This window comes from Leptodactylus fuscus, chromosome 3, assembly GCF_031893055.1.
Source record: "Leptodactylus fuscus isolate aLepFus1 chromosome 3, aLepFus1.hap2, whole genome shotgun sequence".
Taxonomy (NCBI): Eukaryota; Metazoa; Chordata; class Amphibia; order Anura; family Leptodactylidae; genus Leptodactylus; species Leptodactylus fuscus.
This window is the reverse complement of record NC_134267.1, coordinates 46,670,776-46,686,239: the sequence shown is the minus strand read 5'-3', so window position 1 is coordinate 46,686,239 and position 15,464 is coordinate 46,670,776. Positions and strand designations below refer to the sequence as shown.

The window sequence follows — 15,464 nt, the reverse complement described above, 5'->3', positions numbered from 1 at the left end:
ACAGCGCACTTTGCACAAGGAGAAGCTGTATGTGAGAGTGATGAGAAAGAAGCCGTTTCTGCACGTACGCCACAAATAGAGTTGCCTGAGGTATGCAAAAGCACATTTGGAGAAGCCAACTTCATTTTGGAAACAAAGATTGAGTTGTTTGGTTATAAAAAAAGGCGTTATGCATGGCGTCCAAAAAGAAACAGCATTCCAAGAAAAACACTTGCTACCCACTGTAAAATTTGGTGGGGGTTCCATCATGCTTTGGGGCTGTGTGGCCAATGCCGGCACCGGGAATCTTGTTAAAGTTGAGGGTCGCATGGATTCCACTCAGTATCAGCAGATTCTTGAGAATAATGTTCAAGAATCAGTGACGAAGTTGAAGTTACGCCGGGGATGGATATTTCAGCAAGACAATGATCCAAAACACTGCTCCAAATCAACTCAGGCATTCATGCAGAGGAACAATTACAATGTTCTGGAATGGCCATCCCAGTCCCCAGACCTGAATATCATTGAACATCTGTGGGATGATTTGAAGCGGGCTGTCCATGCTCGGCGACCATCTAACTTAACTGAACTTGAATTGTTTGTCCAAAATACCTTCATCCAGGATCCAGGAACTGATTAAAAGCTACAGGAAGCGACTAGAGGCTGTTATCTTTGCAAAAGGAGGATCTACTAAATATTAATGTCACTTTTCTGTTGAGGTGCCCATACTTTTGCACCGGTCAAATTTTGGTTTAATGCATATTGCACATTTTCTGTTAGTACAATAAACCTCATTTCAATCCTGAAATATTACTGTGTCCATCAGTTATTAGATATATCAAACTGAAATGGCTGCTGCAAACACCAAAATATTTAGAACTAAAAATGATTAAGATTAATAGGGGTGCCCAAACTTTTTCATAGGACTGTATCTATCTATCTATCTATCTATCTATCTATCTATCTATCTATCTATCTATCTCCGATCTATCTATCTATCTATCTATCTATCTATCTATCTATCTATCTATCTATCTATCTATCTATCTTTGTATAGTATATTCATTCATTGTAACCAGATATTCATGGTACAGAAGGTTCAGCCATCCTGTTTTGACCTCTTTAGCTTCTGTTTCTTCCTGTTTTAGGAAGAGGTCAGGTCAATTGTCTGGACTTTAGTTCAACTCTAGCTTAAAGGGAATGTGTCACCAAAAAATGACCTATTTTTTAATAAAAGTCTACGTTAAACATATTTAAATAATTGTTAGTTTTTGTTTTCTTTTCTATTTTATTATCTAGATTTTTAAAAATTCCTAAAAATCCTGCAGTTCTGACTCTGGTCACTGAACCAAATATCTTCCTGTCTTCTATAGGAGATTTCTTTTTTGATAAGAGATAAGACACAGAATCCTCTGGTCACAATAGGCAATTTAACAGCTTATCTACTCTCTGCACAGATACGAGAACCTCCTTGGAGACTCAACATATAAAGAACAGAGATTCAAATGAATGCATTACAAGTTAAACTTTCAAGTCATGTCTGTGACCAGCAATATAAGTCTATGTATACAAATAGCATGCCCTAGTGTAAGGCTGGGGACCCCCGGGCCGGAAACACAGCCATTTGCCCGCGATGGAAACGCCATGGGAAAAATCTTGCAAATCTCATGCCCACTGTGCAGGAAAAACCACAGCGTGGACACACTGAGTTTTCCAAAACCGGCGCGGTTTTGAAAATGGCAGCATGTCAATTATATCTAAGGAAACGCCGGCGTCTTCCCCATAGATATAATGCTAACAGAAAATCTATGGAGGAAAACTTTTCTTTTAAAATGCTGTGGGAAGAACCGTGATGCGTTCCCGCTTTAGCGCTGCAGATCATCCCATGGGGCCTTAGCTTAAAGGTTGTGTTTGAGATTTTTTGTGATGTGTATAGGGAGAGAGTGAGATAATATAAGGCTGTATGCACACGGAGTTACGTCGGGCTTGTAAAAATACTCATTCACAGCCGTACACGCGAGCGCTGTGGATGGCTCCCAAACACTTCCCATTCACTTCAATGGGAGCGCTCGTAACGCCCAACGTAACTCCGTGTGCATGCAGCCTAAACATTGTTATTCTGTAATGACCTACATCTATATATAGAAAATGTGAATAAAATAGAATTAAAGGGGTTTTCCCACGAAAGACATTTATGACATATCATGAGGGTCTCTGGGAGATGTAATAATCTCTAAAGTGATGACCCCCCCCCCTCAGCCTCTGTGCCCAGCTACTGACGCTAGGTTCACACTAGCATTTGGCTTTCTGTTCCTCGGGTCCGCTTTTCAGAAATGGAAACCTAATCTGCAAACTGTGGACCCCACAGACTATAACAGGGTCCGCCGGGTTTCTGCCCGAAAAGTATGGAGAGAAAAGTCCTGCTTGCATTTTCCAAGCCAATTCGGGGCAGAATCCCCAAACGGAGAGCAGATTTCTGAAGGACATTGGGCTATATTGTAGGGGGTCATTTTAGAGAGGCGGGACCTGCATCTCTCCAATGTTTATCAGGCATATCCTGTAACAAAACCCCTTTATCACTTTTTATATATAAATTAGTTTCCATCTTGAAAGTTGAAGCCTTAAAGGGGCTCTATAGGCAAAATCATGCTGATAGAGCCCCACATATGCCTTTAAAAAGGCTATTCAGGCACCGGTAAAGTTATATTAAACTACCCCTCCTCGTTTTAAAATAAAACCCTAAAACAGAATGTGATAAACTTACCGAACGTGCACGCTGGGCGGGCATTCAGGGTGCGCCGTCTTCTTCATCCGCGCCTCCTCTTCCGCTGATGTCCTCGGGTCCCGTCCTCCTCCGGCACTTGCGAACTGACATTGCTTAAAAAAAAATGGCGTGGGGGCGCATGCACAGTAGCCGTAGTAGAAGCAGCATGCTACTGCACATGCGCCCAGGCCATTTTTTTAAGCAATGTAATTTCGCGAGCGCCGGACGAGCACGAGACCCGAGGACATCGGAGGAAGAGGAGGCGTGAATGAAGAAGACGGCGCACTCTGAATGCCCGCCCACCGTGCACTTTCGGTAAGTTTATCACATTCTGTTATAGGGTTTTATTTTAAAATGGGGGGAGGTAGTTTAATATAACTTTAGCGGTGCCTGAATAGCCTTTTTAAAGGCTATTCACGCATATGTGGGGCTCTATCAGCATGATTTTGCTGATAGAGCCCCTTTAAACCCTCCATGTGGTGCTGAAATAACTTGATATTCACATAAATACTTTATCACCAACTAAACAAGGCATTTGTGCATTTGCTATCCCATTTAGCATAAAGGACTTTCTATAGACAGTGGGGGAGGGAAAACCTTTTCTCCTCTGCTTCTGAAAGTCTGAGCTGAATAAAAGCAGAAAAGTATAAAAGACAAGTTCAGTTTACAAATGGTAAATCCTACTGCTTTGCAATGAAAAGAAGATTCATCATATGGTATGTAAAGAAAGTTCAAAAGATAAAGGGGGGTCTTTTTGGTCTGCAAATGCTAATTCCTGCAGTCATGTACTGGATACAAGGATCAGGGTGAGTCATTGTTAAGCCACCTTGGGTCTGAACAATTTAAAGTTCTCTCCATGGGGTCTGGGGGCTGGAAGACAATAAGGTAGGGTGGGGTTGGAGGAAGGGGGAGTGTTGTGGTGCACTCAGGCAGCAAAGTTGTTAAAGGGGTGTGAAGGAAGCTTTACTCTCATTTCACACATCCCTCCAGGAACAGCACAGGAACAACACTGGGATGTTATACACTTTCCTCTGGATTGTGCTTTAAGCAAGCTTCACACGACATCTGCTGTCTGCTCTAGTACACTGGGATACTACTATTCCTGCAGAGCTGCTGTGGGATAAGGATTAGGATCACAGAGGGCACATTATGCTTGGAACAATTACATTAACTGGTAAGACACTTTTCTTAAATGGATCCTATGTATTTTACGTTGCCATATATGGGGCAGAAGTGATCTTTATAGGACTGGTGTGATGAATACTATGTATAGCCTTTACTATTCCATATGACAAATAGCCCCTGTATTCCGATGGGGAGTTTCCAGGAAATGTAAAAGTTTTCTAAACTTTTTCTGCTGGGAAGCAAAGCGAGTATAGCTGACTATTGGTTATAGGAACAGATCTGGTATATATAGAGAACGTTCACTCTTATAATATTAGATGCATATGAGTTTACTAGAGTTACTTTATTCAATATTTTTACAGCAAATTTTTTTTTCTTATGACTTCTATAGGCTTCAGTTATTGTAGTTTTAGGAAAGGTGTGTCTCCACTCCATTAGCACATAGCAGCATGCAGTCTAGGGATGGCTATGGGGTAGAGCTACTAATATGCTGAATATCCTGGCACCACATGCATGACTGAAGCATCTGATCAATGAATATCCTACAATGTTCGATCACATGTGCTGCCCATACATACATGCAGTGACTAGTATAAGGAATATGAAGCTTATTTGGAGCTGAATGGTTAATAAGTGATCTGGGATGCTGCATTGCTTATGGTTAATGCATACATATTATTACTACTGTTATATTCTACAACTAACATGTCATTCATTTACTGAGAAAGCTACAATGTAATAGTTGGCTATCCCATCCATCCATGGAAAGGAGTTTGCTGAGACTCTTGTAGTGTGCCAGAGTCCAACCATGGTAAACCCAATGTGTTACAGTGCGGATCACATTTACCCAGTAAATAACTGGAAGTTATGAGGTTAACGCTCAGGGTTTGGTGTCTTCTTACTGATATTAGTCAGCTGCCACTGACTGACAATGAAATTAATTTGTAAGTGATCCTACTGCAATTCCCCCGGGGGAACCATCCTATTTAACCCATTCATGCCCACAGGCCATGCCTTGGGGACTGTAACAGATAGTGATCAGGTCTTCATTATTACCATGGCTGATTTCCCTAAGAAGCCTCTATCCCATGTCACAAGATTGTGTTACTAAGACTTTGTGTACTCTGTTTTTACTGTAATAAAATAGTTATTAGGTGGTTGTCTTTACATACATTTCACTTTTTCCACTGGAAAGATGAGTGCATATTTATTATCTGGTTCCCATCTGCCTGCAGAAATGGCATACCGTGCATTTCCTTGCACGTCATTGTCCTATACAGCTAAGATCCTCATTCCTGGCAGAGGCGCAGGGAGGGGTCCCAGTTCCCATACTGTGGAAATGTCTGTACTGGGATAGTGTAATCCCATTTATTATTGGGGAATTGGACTCATGTGGTGGAGATGGCTTTGGTGTTGCCTGGGCACAGGAACAGAAGTTACTTCATACTGAGCTTGTACTACTTCCTAGCCTGGAACATGGAGGGAATCCCAGTCATTCAGTAAAGACGTCAAGGAAGGGAATTAGTGAAAGTTTTAGAGTTTGGGATCACGAATATTCTGTACAATTTGCAGAGAATGTGACCAATCTAGAGCGACTGGAAATGTGCTGCACAGAGCATGTGTTCTTGTAACTGATGTGTTCTTGTAACTGATCAGGCATGTCCCTCCACCCAAATCTCATACCCCCTCCCCCTTGCATCTTCCCCAAAAGACTTTGTAACTCCAAAATACTCCTATTCAATCCTTTATTAAACTTTAGTTATTTCTGTCTAGTATCCTTTTAGCTATAAAGACCATTTTAGAATCTACGTTTCATTACCACGTAAACGATTTGTGGGGCATTTTGTATATCTTTTGGTAGCCACCCCAAGCAATAGGAAAGTGAATATTAAATATGATGCTTCACTAGTGCTACAGGGGTTGGTACATAGGTATTTTCACACATATTAAAACTAACTGAAAGGAGAAACCAGCGTTGGTCAAACCCATTTTATATCGTTTGTCTCATGGGGAATCATAGCGTCTCTTGGGGTTCCTTTTGTACTGGCCAATATCTGTTCCATAAGAAGTCCATCATTTAAAGGGCCTTTACACTTCTTGATGTAAACTGTACAGTATGATTTTTAAAGGGATTTCTGATTCCAATAGCATATTTTATACCGATGGCCTACTAGAAGGATAAGGCATCAGGGTCTGACTGGGTTCAGACACATGGACCCTGCCCCGATCAGCAGATCCAGCAGCCTCTAGGCATTACTGTTGAGGGGGCCAGAAGCCGCTCTGCTCCTATTCAGGTAATAGATGTAGAGCTTCAGCCTCAACCTCTCTATAGTCATGGTGCTGTGATCTGCAACTCTCTAAAGGAGCAAGACTGCTTCGGGCACACTTTGGGTGCTGGGTGTCTGAACCCCATAAGATAATGATGGCCTATTATGTGGATAGGTCATCAGTAGAAAAATGCTGTTGTGGATGGAAAACTCCTTTAATATGAATACTCCTTCCCATATAGTCTACATTTTGCAGGCAGCAGATAACCTGAGGGCTGCGCGAATCCAGTATTTGCCTCTGTTGGCTGATTACTGCCCTATCTATACAGGATCATAGTTGGGAACTAGTATTCCCCAACCTGTGTAGAAGGAGCGGTCTATGATAAGATATTGTCTTGTATGTCTATGGACAGACATTCCCTGCACGGCCTCTGCCACACCCTGGTTGAAGCAGCAGTGCTGAGCCACACTTGATAGTCACTTCCTGCCTTTTCTAGCCCAGTACCTTCACATAACCATCTTCATATGGTAATAGCTATAATGACTATCTAAAACTGAGTGTTTTTTTTTTTTTTTGTCAAATATACAGCATATTGTGTGGGAAAGTCTGATGGGTTTGGTCCAAGGAACAATCTTAGACTATAGAGTTTCAACCTGTATAGGGCACAACCCATGGAGATTGCTTAGTAATCCTTCCATACATACAATTCCTGCATTACATGGTTAATGCTGTAATTGCTGCCCAAAGGTGAAACTCTGCTTAGCATTGACAATAAATAATTAAGTGAACCTCCCCAACTTGGAGAATGTCAGTTCCTGTTGTAGCAGCATTAGTGAAATAGGAGCCTTGTTCATTCATCACATGGGGCAGAACCTATTGTGTCTCTGTTGTAGGTGTGTTCCACCAGAGAAATCCCATCTCGGATAATTCTGAATGAACTTATTGATAAATCTTCTTGACGAAATTCTCGAATACATACATCATGCTTAGCGCTCATCAATGTTCCCTTGTATGACAAAAATGTTCTTGATGTTTAGCCACTGGAGGTCTAGAAGGCGTATGAATCCAGCGACATTTCTTTATTAAGAAGGAAATCATTTGCAGGAGAGGAAGTCTCCCATTGCTATTCCAACCTTTGGTGGCTGTTAATAAGATTTCTTTCTTTTGAAGCTGTTTGTCTAAGCCGAAATGCAAACAGACAGCAGAGCCAGACACTTGGTTTGGGACAGAAATGCAAATAGTTTGGTCATTCTTGTCACATTGTAATGAAAAGTCAGATATTTGCGCATTGTAAGGGGTCTGGGCCTAATCTTGTTTCCTGTGTAGTTCAAGAACTGCGCCTTAACACTTGTAAAGCCAAGAACATTCAGGATTTATATTGGTGGATATTTTAGAGGTGCCAATAATGCTGTCATCCATTCCGTTTGGGAGGTCCGCAAGTGGACTTCCCGAATGGAAACCCAAGTGCAGATGTGAACCGGGCCTCAGATGGCTTTGCAAAATTTTGACTTTTTACTGGCAAAGCCAGCTCGGCTACGGTCATACCTGCGTTGGGTGGCCATTTGGGAATTCTGTCTCCCATTCTGCTTGGAAAATGTAGAGAGAAGCAGGTCTTTTCTCTCTGCACTTTTCAGACAGAAACCCGGTGGACTCCAATATAGTTTACGTTTTAAGTTGTTTGGGTTTCCGTTTTTTGGGTCCGCTTGAGAACCGAAACCTCAATGCTAGTGTGAACCTAGCGTCCGAACAGGAGGATATTAAACATGCAGTGACCGTGAGACATCACTGTCTATGATAATGCATTCAATGAAAGCTTTAGGCTGAGTGCACACAGGGTTTTTTGGTCCAGAAACTGAGGCGGAGGCCACCTCAGTTTCCAGACCAAAAAATGGGTAGCTGCGACTTGATGCCGATGCACTGCAGTGGCATCCAGTCGCACACTCCGCTCCAGATTATCCCCAATGAATGGGCCTAGTCAGGAGGAGGGAGTGTCTTCAGGCAGATTCGCAAGGTGAATCCGCCTGAAGAATGAGTAGGTCTGTTATTTTTTCCGGGAGCCAAAACAAAGCTCCCGGAAAAAAGAACTGACCGGCTCCCATTGTTTTCCATGGGAGCTGTCTTTTTGGTCAGGATTTTGAGGCTGATACGGCCTCAAAATCCTGACCATGTGAACTCAGCCTTATAGGTAGACAAGAGTTTAGTTATGCAATCTTTCACAGCAACAGATTATCATGAGGAAGAGTCTTTCTAGCAATACCAGTCGAATTTGTGTTTTCTATGAGGGGTGTGTATTAAGAAGTTGCCAGACACCTCTCATGGGGGCTTATCTACATTGAAATTCAGCATGCCAGATCCCTCATCCCCCAATATCCTGTAGGAGACTTGGGTTGCCACCATAGACTTTACACAGTCTTTTGGTACTAACAAAACTGGCAGATTCAGATGGCATTTCGGCTTGCCCAGTGTGCATATGTCCTGAATGGGGTGAGGGGAAAAATCACTACCAGAAACTACTGGAAGTGGTTTAACTATTGGAGAACAATATCATGGGGCATGTTAAAATCTAGAATTCCATGTCTTTCCCTTCTCTTTTCCAACATCTGCTCTGGAGGGACATTCTGGAGGCCCCATGTATTATGTTTGGTAGAATCCAAGTGTTATTACCTGCATTAAAAATAATGAGGGTTGTTCTTGAGGTGCAATTATGTAGGTTGGGTAAACCTGGCCATAAATTTTGTATAGTTGTCTTGACAGTCCCATGTGTATGCTTGGCTCCACCAAGTATGCATGTGTTCCAAGTAGGGAGAGGGGAGTAACGCACAGCCAGACACACATCTATTTACTACTCACATGTTCTCTAGGTTCAAATTTGTTCATGTGTGTCTTAGGACAGTGTAAATGATTGAGTGAGCGGTAATATAAAAATGGCCCATGCCTGCGGTTTAATACGCCCAATTTATTTTATAATGGCTCTGCATTACTTCTGATCCTAAATAGCATGAACCACTTCATAAAAATCTGGTTCTCATAACTGTAAAGTGAGATTTGTAACGACTTTGTCACCTTCCAGTTGATCCTACCCACTACCTCACTACCTTGCTAGAGCGCCAAAAACTGTTTACGGTATAAGATAATAAATGGATTGTAATTTTACTTTCCTCATGTTCATAGAATTTGGAATGCATCTTAAGTAAAATTGATGATATTGTCTCAAGGTAGGAACATAACCGCTAGTCAAATAATAATGAAAAATCTTCTCATTCTGGGCAGCCGGTTACTGCGCAGTGATATAAAACATAAGAACGAATGTCATGTAAAATATATGTAGGAAACACAAAGGACGGTAGAAAAATGCATGGTTTGCAAAATGTGGTCTGCGTAAAGGGCTTTAGAGGGTCCAAGGAGAGACGTTGGGTGTGTACATAGCATATCTGATGAACGTAGAATGCTGGGAATTTCTGGAAGAAGTCCAGCTTAGCTCTAGGAATCCCATGGGAGAGTTGTCAACCAGCTCCAGATGTCGACAGGGATGACTTTAAGCACATGGAGCCTTTACATTCAAACTGCTACATCCCTGAAAACGTTTTACATCTTTCCTATTTAACCCTCTGCTTCACCCAGTTACTAGCAATTCATTTTCTGTTCCTTTGTATTAAACGATCAAAATCAGAGCAGGGGTAGCAGGGTTCGGAAATACAATACTTTAATACTAATTTAAAGGGCCCTTCCTGTCTTTATATTTCTGGTATATGCAGTTATTTCATAAATGTGAGATTGCTGCAGGTATAAGTTTTAAGATATTCAATTTTAAGAATTACAGGGATTTGTTACCCCCGTTTACTTCTATGGGATCATATTTGGATCTTTATTACCGATATGACTGCCTACCTGATCCATTTAATGAAAAACCACAGCAAAAGTGTTCAGCCCTGGGTTAAGGTGGGTTCACATCTGCACCCAGTCTCTGGTTTGTGGGTTTGTCTTCTGCCTGAGAAACTGGGCACGAGATGGAAATCCGGTAGTCAGTGTCCCCCCGTGGGGGTCTTATGGTCTCCGCAGTGAAACGTGTGTTTTTTTTTTTTTATAACCAGAAGCAAAGGTCCTGCATATCCGACTGTGTCCGGTTTAATAAAACTGTTTCGCCACGGAGAGGCCGAAGATGCTCACGGGCGGACACTTTGCAAACCCATTCAAATGAATGGTTTTGAAAACTGACTGCTGGTTTCCATCTCCTGTCCAGTTTCTTGGGCAGAAGACGGAAACCTGCAAAGCGGAGACCGGGCGCAGGTGTGAACCCACCCTTATCCATATAAATTCTGTCATCATACTTTAATAAAATAAGTATCAATGGACAGTGGGATGAAGCTAGCCCTATAATTTGGACTCAGTTTGTGTTTTCTATTTAATTTTTTTATTTTTCCTCACATTGGGCAGAGTTACTAATAGTGTCTGTCTTAGTTTGACACCATAGAGATCTAGTGCAGCTTATGACTGTCTAGTCTAAGTGTCTAATGCTGTTTGATAAATCTGCTGTATTGTTAAATTGTCTAAACTAATATTACACCTCTTAGTTGTCTTAAAGTTTTGGCACATTTTTGTGAATGATCACTCAAGCCATACCAATATTCTTTGAGACTATGTCCTTCTCTATAAGCCATGTCCCGTTTTTTGTACAAGACTTAAAGAGGACCTTTCACCATATCTGGGCACATGCAGTGTTCTATACTGCCAGAAAGCTGACAGTGCGCTGAATTCAGCGCACTGTCGGCTTTCCCGATCTGTGCCCGGTGTAAAGCGCTATCGGTCCCGGTACCGTAGCGCTTTACAGTCAGAAGGGCGTTTCTGACCATTAGCCAGGAACGTCCTTCTGCCTCGCGGCACCAATCGCGCTGTGCTGTGGAGCCGGGAGGAACGCCCCCTCCCGCTCCTGATAATGCTAGTCTACGGACAAGCTGTGTGAGCAGAGGGAGGGGGGAGTTCCTCCCCGCTCCACAGCACAGCGCGATTGGCGCCGCGAGGCAGAAGGACGTTCCTGGCTAATGGTCAGAAATGCCCTTCTGACCATAGAAGAGCTACGGTACCGGGCCGTAAGCTCTTCACACCGGGCACAGATCGGGAAAGCCGACAGTGCGCTGAATTCAGCGCACTGTCAGCTTTCTGGCAGTATATAGAACTGCCTGTGCCCAAAAGTGGTGAAAGGTCCTCTTTAATGTCTAAAACGCAACACCGCTTATTATGCAGAAAATTACTACAGATTGCGACACATTTTGTTTGATAACCCCCCCCCCCACACACACACACACACCACCACCACCATTGTGCCTTTCATATGGCCATTCAAGGTCTTCTGGTTACATTGTAACTATTCTTCAAAATGAAGATCTTATTACACAGGCCATTGTGAATAGCTGGTCATTCCTGATAACTGGCCTTTGTAAATATCTCCCGATCAATTGACAAATACTGATGTTTGTTGGCTGATGTCGTCTTATGGTGTATTTAAGATACTTGGTTGTTGGCGGCATATCTGGATATATTCCTATAGGGAATTATATCGGGAACTCAATGTACCCAAATGATCATATTAACTGTAGCTAACTGCTTCATGGAAATGGCCGATCATCCATTCAGCCCTTGTACGTGGCACCTTACTCTTTTCCTACTGTATGTAAATTGTGCTGCCATATGTACCCAGGAAACAAGAAAAATCTATACATTGTGGAGCTGACCGAGCAATAGCACATACAGGACACTCAGCAATCTTGCAGCTTGTCGCCGTAGCCTGCAGGATTATATAGATAGTGACCTCTATCCGGGACACAGCTGGATAAACCATTTACCTTATCACAATAACTTTGATGTGCTTTTTCTTTATATTGTGGTATAGTGTATGAAACACACAAATGCACAGGGTAGCATCTTTCCCTGTGTAGAAGATTGAAATCCGACAATGTAACAAACCCTTAGGCGAGGGAACTGACTGTAGAGTTTTTGTTTGGGTGTTTCTTGCCTATATATTTGGATAAGATCTTATCAGTTATAAGTGGTCATCAGAATAAAAGCTTGGAGCCAAGCCTGTTTGACAAAAGGCTCAGAGAGAAAGGACAAGGTTTGCAGTCTGAACTGGAACCATTGTGTAAAAGTATATACCGCCAATAAGTCAAACTTGGCTTCAATGGGATGAGCGGCAATATCTGATATGGCCCATGGACAAGTGTGAAGTGATTTCTCGAAAACTTGCAAATCCTTTTCTCTAATCTATTTATGGACAGATAAGTTATAAATTGTAAGTAAACCATGAGAAATGGCACAGAGGTGGTGGTGGTGGTGGGGGTCCACAGACGTCGGGGCCACACATATGTGGAGGTAAATCATCAGATTCTGTATTTCAGTGTCAGTTCTCTCATATCGATTTTCTTCTGCTGGAGTAGTTTCTATCTTGACAGATTTGTTGTTTTGCACGTTGACAGCTTCCACTCCTCCATATCCTTCCCTAGAATCCATTCTTTTATCAGATCTCCTAAGTAAGCCAGATACTTGCATTTATATATCTGCAGCATTCATAGTGAATATTGTAATCTCACTATATCCTTCTACAGTGATCACTGATACCTAAGATCACAGACACAGGATGACAAGAATGTCAAGATACTATAGTATCACCTGCAAATGGAAAGGCGACGTACTGAACAACGTAGCTGGCTTTGGCTGGGTTCACGTCTGTGCTTAGGGACTCGAATGACTGAGATCCTGTTTGCTGTTTTAGCGGTTACACACGGATATCACCAGATCCCATTGGAGTTTAGAAACTGAAAGCTATTGGGGAGAAGGGTCCTCCGTGCAGGACTTTACTCTCTGCTGATTTTTTTCTGTAGCAGAGTCTTCAATGGATGTGAACTTCGCCTCACAGCGGTTACATTGTAACAATCATTGGATACATTTTAAAGTTTCATTGTTATTAGAGATGAGCGAGTAGTATTCGATTGAATACTACTATTTGATCAAATACTCGCATCGGTATGCGAATACCATGCAGGAAGATTCCATTGAATTCAATGCAAAAACCTCCTCGTGCTCCTCGTCCTGCTACTTCCGGAACTTGGAGGATCCAATGTGTCAAACTTTGGTTTCCATGGAAACTGGAACAACGTTCCTGTTTTTTCCCATAGACTATAATGTTCGATCGAATACTACTCGCTCATCTCTAATTGTTATACTTCTAATTATATCCACATTCACCACATTAAATACAAGCAGCACTTTTCTCTCCACATGATTTGTGCGGACACTGGGTGGAAAACACATGGACCCCATTAAAGTCTATGGGGTCCATGTAGCTTCATTACTCACCGCTTTTTAATGGGGGGGGGACTCAGATGTGAACCAGGCCTTACAGATATATAATGCAGATAACATAAACTTCATATGGGAATAGCAGATTGTGGCAACATCTCAGAAATTTGTAAAAATGATTTAAAGGGGGATATACATCTCTTTAAAATGTATAGCACCCCTGCAAATCACTTATTTGAAGGGGTCAGGGTAATGGGCAAGTACTGAAGCCCCTTCACTGTTTACATCAGTCTGGACAGTATACTTTCTTTTAGCAGAGTGGGGTATTGCAGTTTTGTCCCATTCACTAGTACGTTGCATACCTTCCAGCAACTGATCAGTGTTGGTGCTGAGAATTAGACCCCTTCTGATCTAACATGGATAGCATTTCCTAAGCAATGACCATCCATTTCGAAAAGTGTGTTTAATCCGTTAAAGATCATTGTTTTGTAAGACTAGGTTCACATGATGGATTTTACAGAAGCACCCATAAATCCGCCATGAAAATCTTTATACAGGTGGCAGGAGGATTTCTTATTGCCAGGCACTTCAGTTGGATTTTCAGGTGGTATTTGCCCCCCAAAAATCAAGCAGGAGGCTTTTTCATGCTAGCCGTTTTTCCCAGGTACCCCAACTGTATTGAGCCTTCTAGGGCTTCTGGCTGGAGCCTGTTAATCCATGTAATGTTGGAGATCAGCACTCGTAGCATTAAGTGGGACTTTAGGATAGGTTATCAATGAAAGATCTGGACGTCAAACACCTGGGCCCCTGTGGATCAGCTAGTTGAAATGGCACTGACTCTCCCACTCACATTTCTGTCACATGGCCTGACTGCAGCTCAGTCCCATTCAAGTGCACAAATAGGCACTCCCCTAAGCACTGCAGCCTCTTCAAACAGCTGATCGGCAGGGGGCCCAGGTGTCAGACCCCTGCCAATCTTTAATTAATGACCTATCCTAAGGATATGCCGTCAGGTAGGAAGTTCTGGAAAATTCCTTTAAGCTAACAAAAAGGATGAGCTATATCCATATTTCTTTCCAAGATCTGACAAAATATAAATCCTCCTTGGTGGAAAAGGGGAACTTGCTCTAGCATCACCATTTGGAAGGTAGCTCCCTATAGATCAATGTCTAGTAGCATAATCTGGGAATAGTGCCAAGACAGAAAACCTTAATCCAAAAGGAAGAGCGACCCATCTGCAGACAGCTGTTTCAAGGTTACTGCCCCACATCAGTGTAATGCGGGGTACTGGCTGGTTTGTATGGTCTGGCTACTTTTGATATTATAGTTATTAAAATGTCTTCAGATACTATGGAGCATCTTCACCATTAGACTGTTTGTAGAACCCGCCAAAACAGAATCTGCCAACAAATATCTCATGTCTATGGCTTGCAGAACAGTTTGTGGTTGAAGTCCTTTAAAATTGTGGTTACAGAATGTAATGATGGATTACAGTAATTTGCTGCTTATTATCTCTTATCCCACACAATGATAGTCTCTGCAGATTTTTCTACTTATAGCACCACCTAGTGTACATAAATGAAACTCTAATACAGCACACCAGTGAATTGCTTTGTAGGACCAGATATTCAATACATTAACCCTTTAAGGATGCGGGAAGTTTACATGTTAATGCTTGGCAACTTTTATTCAAAATTTCCTTTCCTGCCTTCCAAAATTCTTAACTTTTTATTTTTCTTTCCACATAGAAAGTGAGGGCTTATTCTTTGCATGACGAGTGGTTTTCTTGACTGAGGGCCTTTTATTTGTGGGGCAAGTTGCACTTTTATTGGTCTCAATGTTAGGTATATATGACTTTCATCACTTTTTATTGCTATTTTTTTGAGACTGAGATGACCCAAATATGTTAATTTGCGCATAATGCTATTTTTGGATAGTGGGGACTTATACACACATGAGGATACCTAGCATGTTGTTGTGGGAGATCCAAGGGGGTGACTGGACCCCTGGATGCCATCATGATCACTATTGATCA

At 42.1% G+C, this 15,464-nt stretch overlaps 1 protein-coding gene across 2 annotated transcripts in view; it reads left to right on the top strand.

Moving 5' to 3' along the window:
• The window catches only part of AKAP12 (A-kinase anchoring protein 12), a 103,458-nt gene that overhangs the window by 78,679 nt on the left and 9,315 nt on the right, over window positions 1-15,464 (top strand). Inside the window, exon 1 of one of the 2 annotated variants that reach the window (XM_075267507.1) lies at window positions 3,671-3,917. The exons of the other annotated variant lie outside the window; for it this stretch is intronic. Coding sequence (XP_075123608.1) covers window positions 3,893-3,917 — 25 coding nt within the window. The 5' untranslated portion in view covers window positions 3,671-3,892. Of the gene's footprint in view, window positions 1-3,670; window positions 3,918-15,464 lie in introns of those variants that run through there. 2 annotated transcript variants of the gene reach the window in all.